This window comes from Prinia subflava, chromosome 2 (assembly GCF_021018805.1).
Source record: "Prinia subflava isolate CZ2003 ecotype Zambia chromosome 2, Cam_Psub_1.2, whole genome shotgun sequence".
Taxonomy (NCBI): domain Eukaryota; kingdom Metazoa; phylum Chordata; class Aves; order Passeriformes; family Cisticolidae; genus Prinia; species Prinia subflava.
In genome coordinates this window covers 63,556,383-63,582,204 of record NC_086248.1, presented here as the reverse complement: position 1 = coordinate 63,582,204, position 25,822 = coordinate 63,556,383, and the positions used below count along the sequence as shown (strand labels likewise).

Sequence of the window (25,822 nt, the reverse complement as noted above, 5' to 3'; positions counted from 1 at the left end):
CTCCCAGCACACGCCGCTTCCCGCTGCCGCCCGCGCTTGCTCCGGCAGGAACAGGGGAGGCGGTAGCGGGCGGCCGAGAAGGGCCCCGCCTTTCACCCTCCCGGCCCGGCCCCCCGGGCCCCGCCGCCCAACGCGGGCGCGGCGCAGAGCAGCGCGGCCGCCGCCGCCCCGCCATGAGCCGGAGGTAGCGGCGGCGGCGCCTTCCGCAGCCGCCGCCGCCCGCCCGCCCCGCCGCGGCGGCGGCCGGGCCCGCGATGCCGAACCAGAAGGGCGGCAAGGGCAAGAAGAACAAGCGCGCCAACAGCAGCGGCGACGAGCAGGAGAACGGGGCGGCGGCGGGCGGCGGAGCCGCGGCGGCGGCGGGCGGCGGTGCCGCGGGTGGCGGCGGAGCCGGAGCGGCGGCCGCGGGCGGCGGCGGCGGAGCGGGCGGCGGAGCGGGCGGCGCGGCGGCCGCGGGCGGCTCGGCGCCCGGAGACGTCAAGAGCGGTGAGCGGCGGGCCGGGCCCCGCGGCCTCCCGCGGTGGCGCAGGCGGCGGCGGAGCCCGGGGGGGCGGCGCGGGGGGACCCGCGGGGCGGGGGCGCGCCCGGAGAGAGGGGCCGTGCGGGCGGGTGCCGGGGCGGCGGGTGCGTGTCGCCTGGGCCCTGCGCCGGCGGGATCTCCCCGAAACGCCCGGCGGGGCGGGGGCTGCGCGCCGGGGTGTCCCCGCCCGGTGACCCGCCGGAGGGCGGGGGCCGCCCGGCGGCGGTGCCGAGAGCGGCGGGAGCCCGCGGCAGCCGGTGCCGTGGCGGCGGGCGGCCCCGGAGCGCGGTCCGCGGGCAGAGCGCATCCCCGGCGGGCGGGAAGCGCAGCGCTCGCCGGCAGCGGCGGATTCGGAGCTCCGGTGAAAAATCCCCACTTTATTCCGTCACGAATAAAAATGGAGTCCTGCTTTTGGGTCAGTTTTGTTTGCCGTTGTACAGCAGTTGGGCTTGTCAGGGTAACGCGCTCACTTCGCATCAACCATTTTATGCTGCCTTTGGTCGGTGGGCTGGATTTTGGTTCGGAGCGGTTTTGGTAAGGTGGTGTCTTGCAGAAACTTGCATTGCTATTCGTGTTTGTTTTGCTGCAAAAGGATGTGTCAGGCTAAAACTAAAGGAAGGCAAAGACTTCATTACAGGTTTGCTAAGTCGAAAAGCCCCACCTGTTAGGTCTGCTGCTAGGTTTACTAACTGCGGTGCAGAGTCCCTACTCTTCATTTTTTTCCTCTCCCAAGTTGGATTTCAGCTTTTTACTCTCCGTGCTTTTCAAGAAGCAGGAGGGTGGCTTCTACTGCTGTTATGCTTTGTGGGGGTTGTTTTGCCTACTGATGTTGTAAAGGTAGTTCCAAGTGTCTTAGTTTGGTTTTCAAGATGTCTGATTACCATGCATTATTTAAAGAAAACTTTTCTTTGGAAATATCACCAATTAATTACGAATCACTTTAGCTCACAAGGTCTTTGCCAGACTGCTTTTCTAAGAGTATTACTCCAGAGAATCATGGAGAATGACTAGAATTTCCTTTCTGGGCTTATTTTGGGTTTTTTCTTTACTATTTGCTTTGAGTGAGTGAACAAGGGGAAAAAATAGAGGTTAACAGGAGTTAGAAATTGCTAGAGTATTTTTATCATGACTTCAGTATGGTAATGTAATAGCTCCAACAGCCACGTTGCAGTTGGCTTTTCTTTGGTTGAGGAGAAACAATATTTTGAATTTTTTCTTTTTGCTCAGGGACAAGTGGCAGCAGTGGTGCATTTCTGGTGTGGCTGTATTTCCTGTGGATGATGAGGTGGTGTTCCATCTGCAGATGCCACAGGAGGTGGTGCCAGGGAATATTGGTAGTGGTACAGCTCACTAGCCAGACAGGTTGTCAGTCTTCTTCAGCTGTGAGACTGTGCTTGACATACCCCTGCCCTGTGCTGGCCAGCTTCCTCAGAAGTTGCAGCTGCCTTTCTGACTTTCTGCCTTTCTAACCTGAGGTGCTCCTTTATTCCCTTTCTCTCTGCTTCCACATGACTTCAGTGGTCAGAAACATCCCTTGACTCTTTCACCAAATCCCTCACTTCCCCCTTTCTTACCCCTTCACAACAGAGGTACAACCTTGGCTTCAACATTTGCTGTACGGTGCCTGCTCAGCACACATGATCTTTGCCTTGACGGGATCATTGCATCTCGTCATACCTTTCTTTTCAGATGATTATAAAGGCTGGGGGGTAGCTGTGGTTGCTAGCTTTATTTTACACTGGCTACTGCCCATCAGATAATCCTGAGCTGTAAGTTTTTAAAATTGTATTCTCACTGGTAAGTGCAAAGCTTTCAACGGTTTTGGTTCAGGTTGTGCTGCAGAATTGGGAATCCGGCTCATGTGCAGGGAGAAGATTAGACCATGATAATAGATTCCCTCAGGTCTTCAAACCCAGTGAATCTGAAATGAAGCTCTGTAGTGTAGCCACGGCCCTGGAGGCAACTAGCCCATTACTAGACTCCAGACCTTTGTGAGAGGCTGTGCACTTGAGGGTTGCTTGATCACTAAGCAGTTTATGGAGGATGTGGCCTGCTGCAGTGGGCGGTGGGGTTAATAGAGTTCTGCTGTGCACAGTCAAGTCTTGACTGTTTGTGGGAGCCTATCTGGGTTGTGGATTGAGCCTGCTGGGTTGTGGGGAAGCTCCTAGCAGTGCTGCCTTTGGACTGTGCAGCCGCATGCCGTGACTCGTGCTGCCCGGGCTCACTGGTCCTGTGGGACCCGGGGCTCGCTGTTCTCCTCTGCGTTGTCACCATGTGCTGCCGTAGTGTAGTTTGTGTGTGTGTGCTATCACTGCTCTCCTACTGCACCTGTACCCTGGAAAAGCGGTGGATGATCCTAATGACATAACCTGCTTTCTTTCATTCATGTGACAGGACAGAAGTGTGCAGAGATGAAAGCAGCAGATTTAACAGTTGAAAATGTCTTTGCAGAGCCTGGCTTTGCATCATGATGTCAGTGTGATGGTCTAACTACACAGTCACATCAGGACCCTGCTTCACTCATGAAGAGATAGTGATTCAGATATGGGGGTTTTTTAAGTCTTCACAGTTTGTTGTGTGGGCCATATATTGTTTTTGCCTCTCATCCATGTGCCATAATGAAACAATTTTTAATTTCCTCTGGGCTTCTCTGTGCAGCCCTGACTAGCTGTTTTATTGGGAACTGCCATTACAGCATCCCTTTATTGCAGAAAGTTCTTGTTCACTTTTACATTTTGATAAATTTTGCCTCAATCCCTGCACAATTTTCCCTTTAAACAATCAGTCAGTTTTCAGCATGATGACTGAGAAATGTCAGCATGCTTTTCTCCTGCTCCAAGAGGGCATTTCTTTATGATTTTTTTTTGGTGGTGTTTCAGTTTTTGCATGTTCAGAGCTCAGACTGCTTGAATTGTTCTAGACTCCCACGGGGGAATAGGGAAGGCAGAGAACATAACCACTGACCAGATGTGGTGGCTTTTCTCACCTTGCACTCTCAGTTTCTCAGCAGGTACCGGGATGATGCCTACAAGGGTGATTCACATTCTCTAGCTGTGTCCTCCATTCCTATATCTTCCATCAGACCATATGATAGATAAATCTTTCTTGACCAAAGTGCATCCATTTTCTGCACTAAGTGATGCACAAGTCATGGAGAGGGGGTTATGGGAGGTGGGTGGACTAGTTTAACAGTATCACAGTGCACAGGAAAACTGAGATGTGCTGTCACAGAAAGGCTGATTTCTTAGATTACCTGTCTTCAGAGCGATTGAATGATGTTTCTTAAAAATTTTTATTTTCTAGCTAGTTTTCTGGGTTACTTTTCATAAAATCTGAGCTGTCATTAAGTAAAATTACACCAGCAACTGCATGGGATTCTGCATTTACCCCATTGGTGGCAGTGTTCCTGATGGCAGTAGTTGGTTATCTTCATCTAAAGACATAAACAAGTGTAACATTTTGTGGATACTTTGCCCCAATCATCAGAAGAGAAAATCCATGGGGTTTACTTTCTGAGGTTTGGAGGAACAAATCCCTATTCTGTCTCTGCCTTGCTGAGGCTGGACACTTTCAGACTCTCTGCTCCAGCTGTTTTATCCCATTATCTGCTAAACATCTTGCTCTAGTCTTGACATACAATTGTTTCTGACCATAATATTCTTTATTCTATCAATTTTCTTTGCCTTGTTTCCATTCTTCATCTCATTGTCCAGTAGAGCCAAGTCCTCTTCTTTGGCTTGGTGGTCCCTATCTTAACATCTTGCTGCTTCATCCCCTTGTCATTGTCACTCTGTTCTCTCCAGCACCAGTGCTGTGAGAAGACTAGGGAAAAGAAGAAGCTGTGTCTCCTTAGCTGTGCTTTTTGTCTTTACTATGGAATTCATTAAAGCTAGCCAAATTAAACTAAAAAACCCCCACAGCATAACTGTCTTTAAATCGCTGTCCTACAGTGTACTGGCCACATGTTTTAAGATCTTTTTTTTTCTCCCCATGCCATAGGTGAGCCCTTAAACTGCACAAGTGGCAGAGCTGGTGGGTTGGCAGGTGGAGCTGCTGACAGATTTGTGTGCTTTTGAACACTTCATCTGGGTTTCACAAATTTGTAAGACTGATTTACTTTCAAATAAAAATGTTAATGTAGGAAAAGAGAGGGAAATCACTTAGCACAGCAGTGACTAATGCGTTGAATGCTGTGACTGGCCAACAATTATAATTCACTAAAAAAAAATAATTATATCCTGGATGTGGGATAGTTAGAGGGACAGAATCAATCAATTGCTGTTTAATTTAAAAATATGCTTTCAGAGAATGAATTGTTGTAGTATTTAAGCCCGGATTAATATTTGCTGTCAAATGTTCCCTGCTGCATATAACATCCAGTTCCAGTTTGGCACTCTAGTCATGTTCAGTATTGGCATCTTCTGATCATCTAGCCTGAGGGAGTCCCATTGGTATCAGTGAGACCACCTGGAAAATTAAGTTTCTATTCTGTTGCAGTGACTACAAAATTTAATATCTGTTAATTTACTAAAGGGAAATCATCTTGCCTCATAATACCATAGTGTTCTTCTAACTGCAGAAATCAATTGAATGCAAATTTCGCTGTCTCTGTCAATGCAAATCAGGTTCAAAAGGGCTTTGATGTTAGTTTTAGGATTTTTAAAATGATGAAATTACATACTGTGGTAGCAAATGCAGTTCATGTTCTGCAAATCTTTGCAGACAGAATCATGTTTATGGTGTTACTGAGTAAAATAAATATTATCCATTCATGCAGATGAGCCCACACCCATTTAAGTTTGGGTTTAAGTTATTTGCTATCAAAATGGTTATCAGAGCCTGGACAGCATTCTATGTTCCTATGATGAGTTTTTGCTCAAGTGTAATGCTTTCATGTGTAAGGTTTAGGCTTGATGTTTGCTCTGTTTCAGACAAGGAAATGCAGTTTTTGAACCGATTGCTTTGCTTTTTCAGTACTCATCCCATATCTTACTACTGATCTAACAAGTAGCGACAAAATGATTTCTAGCCCTTGGAGACATTTGTAAATTTTCTTCAGCCTTGCTTACAGCCTTGCATATTGAGACATCCTTTGATATTAAAGTAGTCATGGCTGGCAGATGTCCATCCTTCTCTGCTTTTCTTCCTGCAGCATGTGTAAGGGAAAAAAAAAACAGAGGAAAACTGTGCATTCAGCTCAGATTAAAATACTACAGCTAATCTTCAAGGTGTCTAAATTATAACAGGATTAGTAGGGCATGGGTTTTCTTTAAACTGTTTTGATAGAAATCCAAATAATTTCAAAGAGGCCTCTTGAAGCAGTAATCTAGTCACTGGAGTGGGTAATTCCATTTTGAAAGCTTGTGGGATTTCGAGTGGAGTACTGGCATTTCCTGGTAGGCTTCAGTGACATTTATCTTGAGAGCATTCACTTCAGCCTTTATGTCTTTCCTCTGTCTCTCGCAGTCTGTCAGTCCTCCTTCCTGGGCTCGAGAGGGATGAGAGGGATGTCGTTCTGTCTCGGATGCCTGCTGGCAGAGGAGGTAGCTGCTGTGGGAGCCTGGCTATTGAGTGTGCCTGGCAGTCCCCATTTCCACTCCCGTGCTGCCGGTACCCGTGACAGGAGCGGTGTACAGCAGAGATCTGTGTGCCACACGGACGGTACATGACAGGGCTGGGAGCCATCGTGAGGGGCATGTCTGTGGGAACCAACAAATCCACATCAGGAGCAGCTGTCTTGAAGAGATGCTGGGTACTGCATCTCCTGTTTCCCACTGAGTTTCTACCAGTTTCTTTAGCCTTTAGCATGGAAAATAAAATACAGTCTGTTGCACTGAAACGTGGGAAGGATAGACCAATGGCACAAATATCCCTAGGTCTGAAAATATAAGAGGTGCTGATACCACTTGATTCAACCTGCTTTCCTTTCTCTCTTGCCTTCTTGCGCTTTTGGACTGGGTGTGGTGACTGGCTGGCCCTCAGTCTGAGCAAGTCCAGCCTGCAGTGTTTACATCTGTGCTTGGCATTAGGGCATCTACTGCATGCCACAGTTATCTCTCTTTCCAGCATGAGTTGGAGTTTGCCACTCAAAACTTGCTCGGGCAGGTGCAGTAGAGTCTGCTTTAGTTATTATTAGAATGACTGTTTCTTGAAGCACCAAAGTTAGTTCTCTGTAGCAGTTCAAGTTATTAAAAGATCTTGGAAGGCAAAAGTGAGAGAGTTTAATGGTGCAAGTGCTTTTCTATGGGGACAATGCATGTGCAGACTAAGCAACAGCCAATGTTCAAAACACATTAAGCCTCACCAGTCTTGAGATAGTCACTAATCTCTGCATTCACCATGATAGAATTGATCAGAAAGAGCATCACACGATGCTGAGGAGTCTTCCTAGCTGGGGCATGATTGCTTATGGCACAGGAAACCAATTGTCTTCTGACCTGGTTCAACCAATTCAGAGTCCACGTAACAGTATTGGGGTTGCATAGTTGTCCTGGTACGGATGCAGGTAGAGGCTTAGGAGTTTTCTCTGGGGATATTTCTAGTTAGATTCAGGTGTTACTGCACAAGCCAGGGCAAGATTTCTCCTATACAGAGAGGGTCTATACATCCCAAGCAAAAGCCAAAGCTTTTGTTTGTGATTGTTTTTCGTATTTGGACAACACATATTAAATGGAAAGAAACTGGCTAAGTTGGCTAGATGATAATTGTGCAGATTATGGTGTGATTTATGATTTCTACAAGACCATATTAATTCTTATGTTGGGTTTCAGCAGCGTAGGCAGTAGGTTCAGCTTGGAGCACAGATGGCTGTGTAAACAAGCTACAAAATTATTGTGCACATATAAGTCCCTGTCTTTCGTAGCTTGTATAGTTTCAGTCTTGATTTTCTGCCTTACTTTAGTGAGGTGATGGTTGAGCTGGGAGTGGGTGGTTGAATGAGAGCTGCAGATAACTGTATCACATGCTAGTTGCTGATTTCATAAACAGGCATTAGCTCAGACTGTGCTGTTATTTAGAAGGTGTTAATGTGGCAGGTATGAGTTAAGCCTTCATGATTTCCGTGATATTTTCCTGCTGCTGTGAAGTTGCTAGGTGGTTTTTTTTTAATTTATTTTTTTGTTGTTAAGAGATTGCCTTGGAGGTCAAGGTGTGAAGTGCGTAAGTGAAGTGCATGGAGATGCTTCTAGCAGCTACTGAGCCCTCTGGGAGTCCCATCACCTAAATTCTCAGCTGAACCAGGGTTTAGTGGCTCCAAATTACCTGAAAACTTTTCTAGGGGAAGGTGATCACTTCATGTTACTACTCACTTAATAGAACTAGTGACATCTTGCACATGGGGTAAAGCATGAAGGAGCCAGGCTGCTTATGGCTTTGTTCTCCTTAAATCCCTTCTGAGAGTAGGTGTTGCCTGCAACTGTGGGGTGCTTGGGGGCAGGATTGAGCTCTGGGTTGGCACCTACTGACAATGTCAGTATGTACGGGGCTAATAGACATAAAGCTATCAGCCAGACTGACTCCAGACAGCTCCTCATTGCAGTGGCAGAGGTTCTGTGTGTTGCTCACTGGGAATGGACTGCTGGCCTTGGCTTCTCTTTCCAAGAGCGTGAGGGAGTCCTGTGGCACAGAAGAAAGCCTGTGTTAAAAGTGGCTTACCAGGTACTGCGGGCTTGTTTTTGTCCCTTCCCTGCTGGAGAATCCTCCTGGAAGCTTTCATCGTGATCATTTGGCAAAGATAGTTTAAGAAGTTTTGAAGAGATATCAGTGATCATCACTGAGTGTTACCAGCGAAAGACCCGAGCTGAGCTGTTTTGAAAGACTTCTCTTACTGTTTGTCAGCTGTTTGTTGTTGTTGCTGCACTGAAGATCCAAGCCTGCCTTTTGGATCAACTTGTGAAACATTTTTTTCTCACTGCATTCTTCTGCTGCACTTACGGTCTTAGGAAAGTGGCCAATCATTTCTCTATTGCCATATTTTTTGTACTGTTTAACCAGTTCTATTTCGTCTCACCTTGGTAATCTTTGGAATATTAGATTTTATTACAAGGTTCAACAAAGCAATACATCAGACACTTAATTCAAATTTTCTCTTTCTGTCTGTTTTGTTGTGGTGGTAGTGGTTTATTTTCTACAGCTGCATTACGGTATTAGTGCAGTAATATTGTATCACTTCAATTAAAGTAAAGCTATGCTGATGGCAGAGGAAATTGAGAAGATTCATGCAGATGGTTGGTAGGGAGTGGCCTTCCCCAGGAATGACTCAGCTCTGCTTCAGGCTGGCAGAGTGAACAGTTCCTAGCTGTGTAAGGTTGTGAAGAGAGCAGCGTGTGGGGGAAAGCAGGGTAGAGGTTAAAGTGCCTGGTTTGCAAGGTATGTGTCCCACAGGAACCCTTCTGGCCTGGGTAATGGCAACTAGTGTGTCCTTGGCATAGATGGAGAGATGCTAGAGTAACAGTAGACCAAGAGCAAGCCATAGTAAGCGTCTTGCAATCAATCCGGTGCTAAGACCTTTCCCTTTTTTGTGGGATAATTTCTTTTTCCAGATCCATAACAACCTACTGTTGCCTGACAGTTTTTTAAGATGACAGTAGGGCCGTCTCGTCCAGCCGCCACCGCACTTCCCTCTCCCTCTGCCCCCAGCCTCACATGTTTAACACCTCCCTTGAGTTCTACCAGAGATGGCAAATCTGTGCAGTGAGCTGAAACCTGTGCCGACGAGTATGGGAAATAATTATCTGTTTCTGTTCACTGACTGAAAAATTCTGGTGCTTAACACAATGGATAATGTGGGAGCATAGCAGGGGAAGAGCGAATTTTGCTTTAGGCATCTGCATTGAGGACTTGGAACAAATGAGAGCAGTCACGAAACTGAAGCCATGGAATCATTGCATTTGGCTTGCTGGGTGCATCTTTGGTTTTATGATGGGTGTGTAAACACAAGTAAACAACATTCTCCTTAATATACTTCACCAGAGGGAAGTTCCTCAGGCAGCTGTTGTTCTGCTGCTTTCATTTGGGTCATAAAATGGGAAGGGTGGTCTTCATTTACTGCCTTTTTTATTAAAAGGTAGAACCACTTCACATGGGAGGATGTTTTTTTTGTTGAAAGAGGTATTTCTCAGATGTTCTGTTTCTATTCCTATTCCTGGCTTTTATGGATGTTTAAAAACCTGAACAGAAAAAATGAGAAAAAGCCAAACAAACCAATCCAGCTTCCTTGCAGTCTTCTGTCATATTCTCATTTTTGAAAGAAAAGTAATTTTATGGTGGCTCTGTCAAACATAAAACACAACCTTGTTTAAACAGTGAGCTATCTTTGCACAAATGTATGCGTGTTTGGAATACTGTATATTATTTCTGTTTCAGAAGACATTTATGTACTGCTTCTTCCAACTATTTTCAAAATCACTGTTCCAAATCACTACAGAGGAATGTAAGAAAACATTTATTTTTTTATGTGGAAACATAACATCTTGAAAGAAGCAGCATGCACTTGTAGTTGCAACTTGACAGCCTACGTTGAAGCTGTTCTGCCACACAGAACTGCACGCTGTCTTGTTTTGTTCTCTTAGGCTGTGAAACCTATCTTGAAACTGAGAGTTAAATAGAAATTCTTTTATCGTTATTTTGCCATTCTTTTGGAAGGGGCTGCTGAGAGATTGGATGTTGCTCTGATACCATGTAATCTTTCATTTTCTGAAGTTCAGTTCCATAGCTTTGAAAACCAGAAACTTGTTGAGCTGTTAGCTACTTGGAAGCAAATTATGTTTGGGTGACAAACCAGTTTGGGGCTATAGGTGTGGATGGGCAGTTTGGCCATGTAATTTCTATTTACTTCCCATCATAATCTCTCTTGGCAGTAATCATTAACACTGTCATCATAAAATGTTAGGACAATGATTCTAGCTCTGACTTCTTGAAGAATATCTCAAAATTTATTTCGAATTATGGGAAGTACAAGGGCTTGATAACAAGATTTTTTAAAGTTTTGTAATACTGAAAAAAGTGCTCTGTCTCATATACAGAATGGTGATTAAATAATCCAGACCACTTTTAAGGATGAGAATTGATGGGAAGAGCTCTTCACATTACCTAAAATGTAGCTCCCATACTGATCTGAATGAATCTCTTTTGCTTCTAAGGCATATCTGTTGCCATGAACTGCCATGAACTGGGAACATTGCACAGAAATGGCTGTTTTCTGTTTCTCATTTATTCTTTATGCAGGAACATGTGGCATGGTTATGTTTGGCAGCAGGCATGGGTACAGGGAAGTCTGCAAGGGATGTTTGGTCCTGTACAATCTGTTTTGTACAGATGCACCTGCTGGAACTTGAAATGTGTGGCAAACCCAAATGTTGGCTTAAGGATTTTGCATGCTTTTCAGGTAGTGGAATTTCTTAAATACTGAAGAACTACAGAAAGCAGTAGAACTTTCTACTGAGACCACTTAAATTAGCCATGCTGGGCTTCTCAGTTTCTATTGTGGAAATACTGCAGCAGTTTAATCAAGGCCTTCTCCAGACCAGCAGACTTGATAAAAACAAATCTGTGTCAAGGAAAGCAGGTGCATCGACTAGCTTGGCATGACCTGTGCTGTGAAGCACGGCAACATGGCAGAGAGACCTGTTTGTTTTCTGGAGTAGTTCCTCTGCAGCTGCAGTGACAGTAGTGAAATGTCAGATGAGTCCCCAGAAGAGGTGAGCAGAGACCGGCTTCTCCTCTTAGCAATGATGTTTTCCAAAGCCATCTCAGTGCTGCCATTTAACAGTTCATTGGAGTTTTTTGCATGATGGAAGGCTTTTGTTAATTCTGTTGTTGTCTTCCAGCTGCTCTACACCTGCTTTTGCTGTGGTGATTATGTGACCGGTCAATTCACACTGTGTAGATTGCAGATTAGATGAGGGAATGTGTGAAAACTCCGGAATCATCCACTTAGCTTAAATGTTGAAGAAGACATCGCTGTCCAGAACTTGCAGCTTTGCCTTTTCTTGCCTGTAGTTATGCTGTGTGGGAAGTTCCTCAGGTAATCTGGCATTTGTAAGTTCTTAAGGAGAAACTGGAGAAGATCTCATTCCACAGAACTTCCATTGACTGACTAGGAAAAGGGGAAAAAAAGTCTGTTGAAAGTTGCCTTTATTTTAGCCTCTAGACACCCAGTACATGATCATCATTAAGTAATTGCAGATGTATTCTTTGGAGTACATGGGCTGTGGTGATGGTTTTTGTATTTCAGTCACTTATTTTATTAATTTCATTTTTTGTCCACATAGTGAAGAGTCTGTAAACTTCTCAGGGAGCTAGAGATCATATGTTTTTGCATACAAACTCAAAAACGTGTTCAAAGGCTAATCAAGGAAACACTTTCCTTTTTTAGTCAGTTAACTATGCTGGTATGGATGAACAAACAAGTATAGTGTCTATATTCCATTCTAGACTTGTCTGTGGAGTACTTTCTCAGCTGTCAGCTATAATTATACCTGGAACTGTTAGAACATTTACTCTCTGAAACACAGTGAGAGCATAAGTGGATTTGTGGCATGTTCTTTTTTTTGCTGCCTTCTTGCTATGGTGGAAAGGAATGTGTACCAAAATGGACGCATAAAGGAAATGCATAGGTGAGAATTGTTCATACTGGTGCCTCCAGTACCTTGCCTCACATTTGACTTCTGATGATTTGCCTCTTGTGTGTTCAGTTTAACTGGCTTCTCTGAGGTCAACTGCACAAGGATGCTGTAACTCTGAACTGTACTTTCAGACCTTAAATATGATAAAGAAAGACTGGCAACAAAGAAAAGCGTTGCAGAGATGCTTGCTGTGGTAGTGTGACTTGAATCGAAGTCTGGGAGAATAGGTGGGAAAACTCTATGAAGTGGTAAACTGACAGATTTTGTTTCAGGGCAGGTAAGTTATCACTCACTTCTGGCTCTTGGCCAGCAACATTATAGTAAATAATAGCAACATTATACTTAATAACACACAGTAAAAGAGTGGACAAAAATTAGTCACTGGTAGCCAGTAAAATTGTTGCTTCTCAAAGACATCTCCAGACTTGTATGTTCTTAGTGGGCTTTTCAGAGATGCGAGACAACCAATAAAATATTTGTCACGTGTATAGAAGGAACTTCCACAGAGTCTCTAGGGAAAGCCTCTCTTGTCTCTGTTCTCTCCAGTTTACTGATTTGTTTTTAATGACCGAAAAGTCCATATTTTGAAATGAAATACGCTTTTTCTTCTTTAAAGGAAAGCTTTTGGGAATGTGTTTTACTTGCAATTTATAGGCCATTCCCTGAAGGAAAGGCATTGCAGAAGAGCTCTTCTTGCAAGTGTGCCACTTCTGGTATTAGAAACAGAGAAATTAAGTGAAGGTTGTGGCATCTTCCAGGGAATGGCTCAGGAAAGTTTTTCTGTGCTATTTGTGCCTCTTTCTTCAGTGTGAGTTTGTTTGAACAACTACAGTAATCTCAAATTACTGAAGGTAGCCTTGAACATTTTGTTTGTTTATAGCCTTTTCCAAAAACTTGCTGGGACCACTAGCACTGCAAAGATCTTGTTGTAGAGCATCTGATTTGTCTATTACTGCTGTAGGACAGGTGATGATGGATAGTGTGTCTCTTACTGAGAGTGGGAGTCAAAGTACAGCTAGCAGCATAAAACCTCTCATTCTGCTGCAAGTTATGTTGTGTTATTTGTGCAAGCAATGATAAGAATGGGATTAAAAACAATGCAACAGTGTGGGGTTTTATTTACCTGTTCATCAGATAGAAATTTTAGGTACTAAAAGACTTCAGTCATGGCAGTCTCTCTCCTCAAGCTCTGTGCGCCTCTGCCATAAGTCCTGGGGCTGTGGCTGAGACTTTAAGGGAACCTCAGGAAACCACCACACCTGCTGTGTTTTAGACAGAATGGGGCAGTGCTTGACCATGGAGGGCCCTGAAGAAGCCTGCTAATATTTGAAAGCAGCCATACAGAGGTTAAAAGGTGGCCTGACAGCTCTGTTGGAGCAGTACTTTCTGATGAAGTGGAAGAGTTAGGAAGACAGAAATACAGAGAAGAAATATTTGTAATACTTGAGTGGTGGAAGTCAACCCACTACAGCATCTAAAAAGTTCTTACAAGAACTCCAGTTGAGAATTTCCAATCCCTTTTGAGCCTCCCAGCTGCAACAGAGGATCCAGCATTGGGAGTCATATGTAGTCTGTGGTACTTTGGTGAGGAACTGGAAAACGTAATTGGTTCATAAATGCAGAACATTTTATTGTAGAGCATTTTTTTGTGTAGAAGCTGATATTGTTGCCATGAGATAATTGAAGTAAACTGTTCTTTGCTCAAGGATATAGCAAAGCTGCTACTTTGCTGAAAAAATACTGTGTTGCATTTGGATATTTTCACCTGTCTGTGCTGCAGAACTGTTTAGTTTGTGAAATTTAGCTATCCAGAAGGTGAGTGGTGGTGATATAGTCTGTATTTGCCTAAGCAATGTAATGAAGGCCCTCCTTTCTGTACTAGGAACGTAAGCTCTTTGTCTTGCTTTTCAAAGTTCTCTTCCTCCTCCTTGTCTCCCTAGGTGTTGTCTCTTACTTAGTCCCAAAAAAAAAGAATCAATTCCTGCCTCTCCCCATGATTGCGAAGATGAGCTTACTTGCTTACTTAGTTGTATTGCTTACTTGTTTTTCAAACAGACATCTCTGTGTGTTCTCTCCATGTTCTCAGACTTCAAAGCAGCCCTCCAGAAACATTCACAACACTTTCTCCTTGCTTCTTAAGGCCTTGCAGTGGTATCCACAAATGCTTGAGGAGGGCTAATGCTTCTGAGGTGCTTTGGTTGTGAATATTAAACAGACTGTAGTGTAATTTTGTTTCTTTATTCGTACATTTCCTTATCTCCTTTCACATGGTTACCTCTTTTTGGCAAATACTGCTCTTTGCACTGACCCAGAGCTAGTGCTTGTGGCCCTTTAATAATACAGGTTGCTAGTAAGAGCTTGCGTGTGTTTGTCACCGTGTTTAAAGAAAGTACTGCAATAAATGGGGTCATTAAGTTATTAATGTATCTGTTTTACCTTCCACAGAAGCCCCTTGTGCTACTCCACTGATCTGTAGCTTTGGAAGGCCAGTGGACCTGGAGAAGGATGACTACCAGAAGGTTATATGCAACAATGAGCATTGTCCCTACAGCACTTGGATGCACCTTCAGTGCTTCTACGAGTGGGAAAGCAGCATCCTCGTCCAGTTCAACTGCATTGGCAGAGCCCGGAGCTGGAACGAAAAGCAGTGTCGCCAGAACATGTGGACCAAGAAGGGATACGACCTGGCTTTTCGGTTTTGCTCCTGTCGGTGTGGGCAGGGTCATTTGAAGAAGGACACGGACTGGTACCAGGTGAAGCGAATGCAGGATGACAAGAAGAAGAAATCAGTGTTGGAGAAGAGTACGGGAAGGTCCGTGACAGAGTCAGCAGAGGAGGCCAAAAAAGGCAGGCCGGCCAACAAGCCGCAGAAAGGCTTGAGCAATGACGTCCAGCGGAGGCACTCCATGGACAGGCAGAACTCCCAGGAGAAGGGTGTCATGGGTGGCAGCTACGCCGTTCGCTCGCCTTGTGTCTCTCCTGGCCAGTCCCCGCCCACCGGCTACTCCATCCTCGCGCCCACGCATTTCAGCGGCCCTCGTTCCTCACGGTACTTGGGAGAGTTCTTGAAGAATGCCATTCACCTGGAGCCCCATAAGAAGAACATGGCTGGTGGGGGCATGTTCAGGAATGCACATTTTGATTACGGGGCAGCTGGCTTGCAAGCACATAGAGCGGGACACTTTGATAGCCCCGTGCAGTTCCTGAGAAGGCTCGATCTGTCTGAGCTGCTCACTCACATCCCCAGGCATAAGCTGAATACTTTCCACGTGCGGATGGAAGACGATGCCCAGGTGGGCCAGGGGGAGGACCTTCGGAAGTTCATCCTCGCTGCTCTCAGTGCCAGCCACAGGAACGTTGTAAACTGTGCTCTGTGCCACAGGGCGCTGCCCGTGTTTGAACAGTTTCCGCTGGTGGACGGGACGCTGTTCCTTAGCCCATCGAGACATGATGAGATTGAATATGATGTTCCCTGTCACCTTCAAGGTACAGGTTGTCTGTCAGTCATGCTAGGTTTCATTAAATGGTGGAACTGCCTTCTGTGCCCTGTCCCTGCCATTACAGGTTTTCATGCCGATTCTGCATTTTTAAGCAGTTCTGTAAAGCTTGAAGTAATGTCCAAAATACTCACGTGGATCAGATTGAAACACTTAGAAGGAATTACAAAAAGGTGCTGCATGGAAAGATCCATGCCTTATGTTTGGGCTTACAACTAAACAAGTTCTGATCTGATTTCTAGGTAGACCATGGGAAGGTTTTCCAGACAATCTGTTCTGGAGCCTATGCATGCTCGTTTATCTCTTGGAAACTTTACTCCAAGATGCACATCAACCTTTTAAACAACCTTTTCAATTTAAGCATGCTGTGCTGCAGCCTGGGTGAAAGTTGTACCACTGATGAGGGTGAGGTACCTCTCATCTGCTTCCAGGCTGGAGAGTATCAGTTTTGTTTTATAGCAAAGTATTATTTCTTTAGTATATTTTATTTCTTTAGGGAAAGGCTGCGTTAACACCAGCCTGGAGAGGTTGGATGTAGTACAAGTAAGCTTTTAATATGGTGTGTTAAAGCAGCAGTGTAGTAGTGAAGGTTTTAGACTTAATTTGGACTTTTGGATTTATTTCCAAACTTGCACATGCTTTGATTATGTCCTGGCTCTCAGATGAGTTGAGACCATAGCACGTGTTTCTTTTTTCCTCCTAGGGAAACAAATGAATGTGGGCCAGCATGAGCTTTAGCTCTGCCTGGAAGCTGTGGCCCAGATTTAAGTGATCATGGTGGTACATGGCTAGATGTGCCTGTCCTGCAGCCTGCTGGCAGCAAGCATGGCTAAAATAAGTCAGAGAAAGTATTCCTAGTCTGGTGGTCAAAAGCATAGAATTATTTGTTGAAAAGTGTGTTGGTAAGGGATTAACCAGAGGTGTTATAACATTAAAGTTTCTCACCTTTCAATAAAATACATCGTATCCCATGCATGGTCATAATATGTGTTATATAACATACCTTTGCTCGGTAAACTCTGTATTTTTTTTTTTTTCTTTCCTTAAATCACTAAGTCACTAAACTGTATTAATGCTAACATTATTGTTTCTGTCTTGCCTGATGTACTTTAAGGAGAAAAAGTGGTAGGAAAATATACAAGCCAGAAAAGTTCCAGGATAAGCAGAATATATGTATGTGAGATAACTGTGCTTATTTGCTTTGGTGGGGAGTCACACAATATGCTTGTAGTTTTATCAACACAAAAAGTAAAATTCAGTAATAGTGAAACTCATTGTTCTTTAACATTTGTCACTACAAATGAAACGGTGAAATTACTTTTTTTTACCTTAATTATTTCTTAACTGTTGGACAGTATATCTGAAAAACTTTTTCAGACAAGTTGCTGTGAATAATTAATTGTTAAAATTTTTGCTTCCTTGTCCTGGGTAAAATGGTTTATTACCAGAAGTACTCTTTGAAGCTTTGAAATTAAGCTGTAAGGTGCTATTTGAGGCTGTTATTTTCTTTTCAGTACATAAAATCACTTACTTTACTTCAAGGATGTTTAAGATACCAGGTGCCTCATTTCCTATGGAAGAAGTATCCTGAAAATTAAGTGGTGGGGGAATGTAGTATTTTGAAGTGCAGAAATACTGCAGAACGTCATGTGGGGATTATCGTCCTGCTCAACACAACTGCTTTCTGTGGAGTTGTTTGAACATCACCAATCTCAAGTGTTCACTTTAGGAACAGAGTTAATTATATATATTATCTGTATATTATATACACTTTAGTTTCATCCCATCATGTTTTCTAGAGCTGAACATGCCAGTGTAGAATAACTCAATTTTTACCAGCTCACACTAGCAAGTCTATTTTGTATTTATATTTTAAGAAGCATCTGTTTTTTCTTGTTTTTCTAAAATAGTTGGCTTAAAAACCAAAACAAGTAAAACCACAGACTATTAATTTTCAAAGTGTCTGGTATAGACTAATCATAAATTATTAATATTTTGTTCCCATTTTTGTAGAACAGTTACAAGATGTGTGTCTGTTGAATTAGTTGTGATGTGTTCAGTGCTTTGATGCTAAAGAGCACAAATTGCAATCCAAGGGGAACACATGTCCTGTTTCACTGCTGATCTGTAACTTCACTACTGCTTTGCTCTGTCTTACATAGCAGTGCTAAAATCTGATATGTTACAGGATTAGTACTCAGTGTCAGGCCACTTCCAATAGCCAACTATTAAATTGCAAATAAATTTAGTCACTACGAGTCAGGCATAATCTAGGTGCCAGATCTTTATTATTTATGTAGAAATTTTGTTTCTTTGTGAAAGTCGGTCTTAGATTTTGCATTGGTTAGTTTAATCATGTGTATGTAGTGAAAATACTTGATTTCCAAGTCTGAGCCACTTGTTTTTTATGGAAATAAATGTAACTCAGGTTTTGAAAGTCATTGTGCATACAGAGTCTAAGGTCATGATAGAGCTCAATATATTCTGAGTTTCTGAGTGATATGTTTAAGTCTTTGTGTGTGCAATGTATAATGTAAATATACTTGTTAATGAACAGTCAGAAGAAAGTACGTGAAAAAGTTTTGCTCTTCTGACTGTTGTTTTTTTCCTTTGGGGAATATTAGGTTGTTGGTTCCCTCTTTGCTGGAAGATACTGGCAAGTTGTTAAACGCATCTGTGCCAAGTTTGCTAATAAGCTTCAGCACTTCTCTACTTCTTACGTCAGGTGGGGATGAAGCTAGGACAATATTCTGGTTTTGGAAAAACAGCAGATGATCTTACAGCTTAACCTGGCATCTCTTCTTGGAGGTTTAGCAACTCCTTTTACAAAATATTTTGCTAAGACCTACCAGCGAATGATGTAAGGGAGAGTGGGCAGGGTGCTGACTAATTCCTGAGTTCTGCATAGCTTCAGTCAAGCCCTGTGTATTTCCTATAGAGAGGTATTTTTTGCTTTAACTTTCACTCTTTATAAAGAACAAAAAAACCCAAGATGTGATTTGTATCACTAAAGGTCAGATACCACATTGCAGAAAATGTCTGTTTTAATCTTCTCTTTTTGTCTCCTTAAGATGTGTCTTTTCTGTCCACAGGAAGGCTTATGCACCTCTATGCTGTTTGTGTAGACTGCTTAGAAGGGGTTCACAAAATTATCTGCATTAAGTGCAAGTCCCGATGGGATGGAAGCTGGCATCAGCTGGGAACTATGTATACCTACGATATTCTGGCAGCATCTCCTTGTTGTCAGGTTAGTACCACACATAAGACTCATAAGGTGAATTTCCAACTGATTAGATGAAGTCAAGGCTGTGTATCTTTTTTCCCTTTCCTCCTTCTGTCCTTCTTTTCCGGCCTGTACCTATGAGTACAATACAAGAGGGTTGATGGGTGTCTGTCCCTTTGTCTTAAGAGGTGTAATGGCCTCTAGCTCGACTAAAGTCATTGCAAGGGTCAGTGGTTAATACACTTCTGTTTTTAAATAAAGCCCCCTTTAAATTAATTGATAATTAAATCTGATGCTTCATCACTAGCTTCACTAGTGGCAGGTATAATTCCACATTTTGAGCCGATGTTTCATGTTTCCATTTTTTTTTAGTTCATAAATTGTGTTTTATCATAGTTGTAGTGAAAAGGCACCAAGGGAACAGAGAGATACAAAGTGTCTTTGTATCTCTTGGAAATTAGTCATCTCTCCTTAATCTTTGTTGTGGCTGACCCTGGTGATGGTACTGACCCACCACAGCCTGAAGCAACTTTGTGTTCATGCTCACCTAATCTGTGCCTTGAGAGAGGAAGATCCAAGGCCTGGGGCTTCTCCAGAGTAGACAGCAGGATTGTTTGCATTCCAGAGAATGGATTGTCCTTGTGATGGACAGAGCACTTCTGCTGTGCCAGGTAGGGGTAGGAGGCTGTGAAAAAAACATCTGTTTGGGAGTGACTCAGTGCTCGCTTCAGATGCTTGTATGCACAGGAGCATGCAGAGATGCACCCATGCAAACTGGGATCACTGCATGGTAATGTGCAAACTTTAAAGCCATCTGAGTACAAATACCATTTTGTCAATATGCAAAGTGACAGTTTATTTTAAATTTAACATATTTACCAAAACGTGTTGCTCAAAAGACAAGTGGTATTGCTGCTGGTGGTTAAGGTGACATTGGTAGCAATTATAACTACAGGCTGATTGATATATTACCTCCAAATTTAGTGTCTCTTGAGGCTGTACCTCTTTTTTTAAAATAGGAACTTCTAAAGGTAAAGAAAGCACTGATACTGACTTTTACTACCTTTGTAAAAGTCAGCAGCTCTAAATCTGAATTGCTTCTTTTGAATGTACAAAAAAAGATTTAAGAGCTCATTATACAAGAGCCTGAATTAGATGATTAATGGACAGTGTGACAGTACATGGTTTAAGAACTGACTACAAAAGCATTAGCTGCAGTGACTGTGATTGCCAGATAAGAAGCATTATTGTTTCACCATGATTGTTACAGATGATTCTTTGCATACAGAAGAATGACATTTAAATATGGTATATAATATAATTCCAAATTGACTTTCTGGATTTATTTTGAGTAATTTCGTGCCTTACTTCAAAATATTTAATTCTACATCACAAATTTGCATATAGAATAATGAACTGCAACCATTGTCACATTACTAATTCCTGGCTGATATGCTGGACAGTAGTAAAGGAGAAAATACTTTGGTTATGAATTCCATAAAAATTCATAACCTAGTAGATTGTATTTCTTAAAATTTCTGCTTTTCAAGCAGAGCAGATAGCAGTGAAGCTGTTGATTTGTTTCTTTTTGAGTGTGATCTCAACAGGGATAGTACTTTAATAATTTCCTACTCTCCTCATCCAGGAAAATCCCTTAAATCAAGATGGCTTGGACAATACTTTCTGTTCTTTTCAGTGGAGAGCTGAAGCTTTCATTAGTGTACTGGGCTGTGAAGTTAAACTACACTGCAGCTCAGGCCCTCGCTGCTCATTTGCCCTCCTTAACTTCTTTACAGTCTCAAATCCTTTGTGCTTCTCTTGAGTATTCCAGAGAGCTTGCTGAGCTTTCATGCTGCCTGTTGCTTTCTTTGTATCAGATAGGCTGTGTTTCTCAGCTAGATTTCTCCTGTAGTCTCACTTTTTTCTAACAGCTGAATATTAATATCTATGTCCTTCCTCACCTATGACCTTGAATTATTTGTCATATCCACCCAGTTGATATTGTTCCTTTCTCAGTTGGGTTTTGTAGAATAGTTTGTGTGTTGAAGTGATATTTAGTTTGTATAACCTGATATGTGCCATAAATGTTTAAATAGACACTTAAAGGGACACAATACTGTATTGTGCTGATAAAGTAGATCAAGTTATACATTTGTTAAGGCAAAAGATTAAAATGCTGATATATTTCATAGATGATGTTCAAACGTCAGCCTAAACATTGAATTGCATGGCGTAAAAATGAAATTTCTCTCATCACTTCAATACTTCATTAATGATTTATTGAGACAGCACTTCTTGTGCTGGAGATTGAGGAATTGATTCAGAGATTAAGCATCACAAAATAAACCTTGATATTCTCTCCTTCCGTCAGTCAAAGTGGGAGGTGACCCACTCCCCAGAATTTGGTGGTGGTCTTTAATCTGGAAGGCACGGTGTGTGCCTGCGAGTTCCCAGTCCAGGACTGTCCTTAGCAGCACATCCCATTACTGCTATTTTCCTGACTGACGCCTTCTCCTGCTTGGCAGGACAGGGGACTGCCTCTGGCACCTTCTTTTCCACAGGTGAGAAACTGAGGGGAGTGTGGTTATTTCAAAAAGGTTTTTTTGTTTGTTTCTTTGTTTTTCGCAGGCTCGACTGAACTGTAAGCACTGTGGGAAGCCAGTAATAGATGTGCGGATTGGCATGCAGTATTTCTCTGAATACAGCAACGTCCAGCAGTGTCCTCACTGTGGAAATCTAGACTACCACTTCGTGAAGCCATTTTCTTCATTTAAAGTTTTGGAGGCTTATTGACGAAAGCTTTGCTTTAGTAATAGCTATTTTATGGGTATTTCAACTTTATTACATATCTTTTTATAGGATTCATTCTGTGATGAAATCTAATTTCTTTTCTAACTGAAAGAGCAGCTTCTTTGTCAGTGTACATATTAATATGTATATATACATGTTGTTAAAACCAGAATCCTCCTGACAAGATCTCTGTGAAGGTTGGAGGCAAGCCAATTTAATGGCCTTTCAATATATCCCATGTGTGGGGTAAAGTTCAGCTAAAAATGATTTGGGTTTATTTTTTGTATAGTTGTAATACAGTTTATAGGAAGGGTGTGGGGAGACATAAAGGACAGAGAAATATGTCCAGTTGGAAAATGGGTAATTGCATAGGGTTGTTCCTCCAGCTTGGTGGAAATGGGAAATCCGTGGAAAGAAATTATTCTGTTACTGTTGAATTCATTCAGCCTTTTGCATTGGTTCCCAGTGGTGCAGGAGCTGGCCCTGTGTTGCCAGTCCCCTCAGCAAGCTTTCTTTCAGATTTCCCACGACCAGGGTAAACTAAGGTATCATGACAAGTGAATGTAAATGTGTGCCAGAAAATGCAATCTTGAATGAATTCTTTTGGCATCGCGTCTTCCTGCCATGTGTGTCTGATGTGCATTGCCCTCACTGAGTTATGGTGCAGGCAATAGTGCTGCTTCCAACAGGGCTGTCATGTGCCATCTGGGTCATCTGCTCATACCAAAACAAGCTGGAGATCTTAAAATGCTTTAAATAAAGGTGTTTCTTCACAGACGTTTTAGAGAAGGAGCTGGCTGAGCTGAGCGGGGGTGTTATTGTATGTGCCTGCTGGGACTGAGGCTTTGCTGCCTGCTGCAGGCTGGTGTGGAAGGAGAACCATGAAGTGGGATCTGGGCCCTCAGACCTGTATGAGCTGAGAGGTACTGAGTACAAAACATGTCATCACCTTTTAAAACAATTAATTGCTGCACCTTCATCTCACAAAATTGTGTTCAGTCTAGGATCTAAAAACAAGATGTTTTACGACAGCAAACTTAGTATATTTACTTTCTACATGCCTCTGTGCTGTACATAATAGACTGCATTAAGCAGTGAATTTGTATCAGAGCTTGGCCCTGTAGACTCTGCAGTTGTTTCTTGACTCCCATTTCTCCCTTCCTTAAATAAATTTTTTAAAATAGGTCATTAATCTTTTGCTTGGTTTCTCAAATCAATTGAGATTTAAGGGACATTTTGGTTTTTTTTCCTTTTCTCAATAGTGTATTTATGAAGTGTTTGTCCACTGGAGAAGTGTGGGTTTTGTTTCTGTTTACATGGTGGGATTATTTTTTGTTTCTTCTGAAGTCTTTTTTTTTTTTTCCAAACTAGAATCTTTTTAGAGTGTATCTGTTGAAATGGCAGTCTTGAAGATGACCCTGGTAGTCTGCCACCCTGGGAGAGAAAACAAAAAAGTCAGAAGCCAAACGAGTGGTTGGTCTCTGTTGGTCTGAGAATTACATTTTCTGCTGAATTAAGAAATTATCGTGCACATATAACTTAAGCTGAATATCCATGTTTCTTTGGGTGTAAAAATGCCGAGCTCAGAGTTTTATTTCCTGGCTGTCTCCACTGCAGAATTAACTCCTTTTAGCATTAGCTACCCTTCAGGTAACACCCAGGCCGCAGAGAGTGCTTGTGTTGGCACAGTTTGAGTGGCAGTGTCCTCAGGTGCCACCCAGCTCGTGTGGTCCAGCGCTGGTCCGAGCAGCCGTGTTAGCGGGCCGTGGTGGCCTTCACCACTGGGGCTCCTCTCCTTCTCTGCGAGTTCCTGGCTTGGTTTGGAGTCTGCAGCACGTTCTTGGTGTTTGGTGCAGTTGTCCCGTTTGCAACAGTTTTGGGAAAACCTATTTCTTCTTCTGGGAGAATTATGAGAAAGACATTGAGAGCCTTCCAAGACTTCCAAAGGTAGTCCTTTCATGGCTACCACAAAGTCACACCAAGCCCAGCTGCAGTGGGACCAACACTGCACGCGTTGTCCATAGGAGCAGGACCTAGCCTGGGCATGCCTGCAAGGAAGAGGGTTTCTAGCAGATAAAACCTAATTAGCTGTGCAGTGCAGACTTCCCTTGTGAAGAGCAATCAAATAATTTAGATTAACTCCCCCAGAAGGATGAGCCTTTCAGCTTTCATGATGTGTTGAGCAACCTGCTGCTGGTTAGGGTGGCAAACAAGGTTGGAGTTGTGTTGCCTGGCAGTACCATGAGAACCAAAGCAGACAGAAAACGGCGGCTGTTGCAGCGGCCTGAAGTCATGCAGCAAAGACAAAGCTCCTGTAATTAATTCAAGAGAGCAATAAAAGCATACATCTCTTACTGTAGGCTCGGTCTTGAGTGCCAGTCACACGTCATGAGTCTGGGGTGTCAATTGTCACATAGGATACATGGCATTGTGTGCCCACTTTTTTGTGCAGTGGTGGCAGGAGGTGTCACTGTACAATGCACATGGCAGAGGAGAAGAGGGATCTGGAGTTGTCCTAGATACTTGTTTGCTTGCTTCCCTTAGAGTAGCTTAGTTTATAATTCTGCCCTTTAAGTTCTTGGATGCCTCTCTAGACCCATATGTGTGACAATCAAAAATGAGTAGACATGCAATAAAGCAAATATGGTCAGCTTTAAAAACAAGTGTATGAGAGTGGATAATATATCCAAGTCAAAACCAGGAATGGAGCAGACTGAGAAAATGGGAAGGGATAAGCACATTTAAAGTCTTCACACTGACAAGGAATTACATACAAATCTATCTAAGAAAACACTTTAGTTCTTTGCCAGCTTTTCGTTTTAATTGTGTTGTTAAGTGAGTCTTATCTACTGCTTGAAGAAATGCCTTTTTTCTTGTAAAACACAACTCTCAACTGGAGTCTAGCAGCACATATAGCACTGTAAAAATGATCCTCTGTGGCAACCAGCTGAGCTACAGAAAGAACTTTCACTCCAAAGTTAATTATCCCTAATTTGTAGTGGCTTTCCCTGCTTCTTGTTGGTACTAAAAGCTGCTATTGGGTTCTGCAAAATGCGCGATTTTCTGTAACATGCAGATTCCAGTCAAGCAGTCAGCCCTCACCTTTGGCCATGACAGTTTCCTGGGCTCTGCAGAAGTAGAAGCGCAAATGCAACTTTTTTGGGACCTATGGTTACTTTGGAGGTTAAACTAGACCAACAGTTGCTCTGCTTTCTGTCTTGACAAGCACTGGAAGTAGTTATGAGCTTACAAATGCATCATAAGGGAAACTATCTCCCTAGCTAGGGAGCTGCTTGCTTTGCTTATTTGGCTAGTTTATTCTTCATTACCTTTCATATTTCTTGTGCTGTGTGTTCTTTTTAAGCTGGCCCATGGTCAGATTAAATCTGCCTGAAATATGTTTTATAAATGAGAATGCAGTCCTCTGAATTTGGAGGTTCATTCTACTCTTCTGAAGTGCACGATACTCCTTGTGATAATAATAGGAGTTGCATGTGCAAATGCTTTTCTTTCCAGTAGTTAACTCTCCTTTCCATAGGAGAGACTTGCATTTAGGTAGACTTCATATTTTGGGTGTATAAAACTGATTTCATCCATCAGTAAGATGTCTACAAAATAACCATAACTAACAAAATGGATGTCTTTTATATGCTGATGTGTAATTTGACATCTACCAACGTGAACAGCTTGAAATTGTTGTTCTGTCTAATGCTGCAGAGTCATTAAAACTACAGAGTTTTATAGCCAGACCATAGACTATCCTATAGTCTATTTACATTAACATCTCCAGTAATGAGCAGTGTATTCATAATGAGTTTAATTGGAAAAATAAGGAATATTCCTACAAGGGAGGCATCTAGCCCAATATTTTTCTTTTTTCCTTTTTTCCCCCCTTCCCATGTATTCCTCATTTTGCTGTACCAAGTAACCAAGGACAAACATGTTGTAAGGCCACTGGTGAGAAAACCCCTCAAAAATATATTTGTCCATAAAGGTTTCTTGTCGAGACATTCTTGGATTGCACTTTTGCAGATGGAAGAATATGTACATAGCAAATGAATGTTGATGAAATTAAAATAATGGGTTATGATATCATTTATGTGTGTTGTTAGAGAATATTTCGTTGTGAGTTCTCTGTATTAAAAAGTAATAAATACCAGACAGCTAA

General features: G+C 42.8%; 1 protein-coding gene across 1 annotated transcript; it reads left to right on the top strand.

Annotated features, from left to right (window-relative positions):
• The first annotated feature begins 237 nt into the window (after positions 1–237).
• Positions 238–25,822, top strand: HECA (hdc homolog, cell cycle regulator). The gene is made up of 4 exons (XM_063390258.1): positions 238–486; positions 14,590–15,630; positions 18,734–18,888; positions 21,493–25,822. Exons 1-4 carry the CDS (start codon positions 255–257, stop codon positions 21,655–21,657), a joined length of 1,593 nt encoding a protein of 530 aa, XP_063246328.1. The 5' UTR covers positions 238–254; the 3' UTR covers positions 21,658–25,822.

What these genes read in the sequence shown, in the direction of transcription:
- HECA (XM_063390258.1), top strand. Translation starts at nt 255, where the DNA reads ATGCCGAACCAGAAGGGCGGCAAGGGCAAGAAGAACAAGCGCGCCAAC. An exon ending in TGTTCCCTGTCACCTTCAAG is followed by an intron (nt 15,631 to 18,733) that starts GTACAGGTTGTC and finishes TTCTGTCCACAG; the next exon opens with GAAGGCTTATGCACCTCTAT. An exon ending in CAGCATCTCCTTGTTGTCAG is followed by an intron (nt 18,889 to 21,492) that starts GTTAGTACCACA and finishes TGTTTTTCGCAG; the next exon opens with GCTCGACTGAACTGTAAGCA.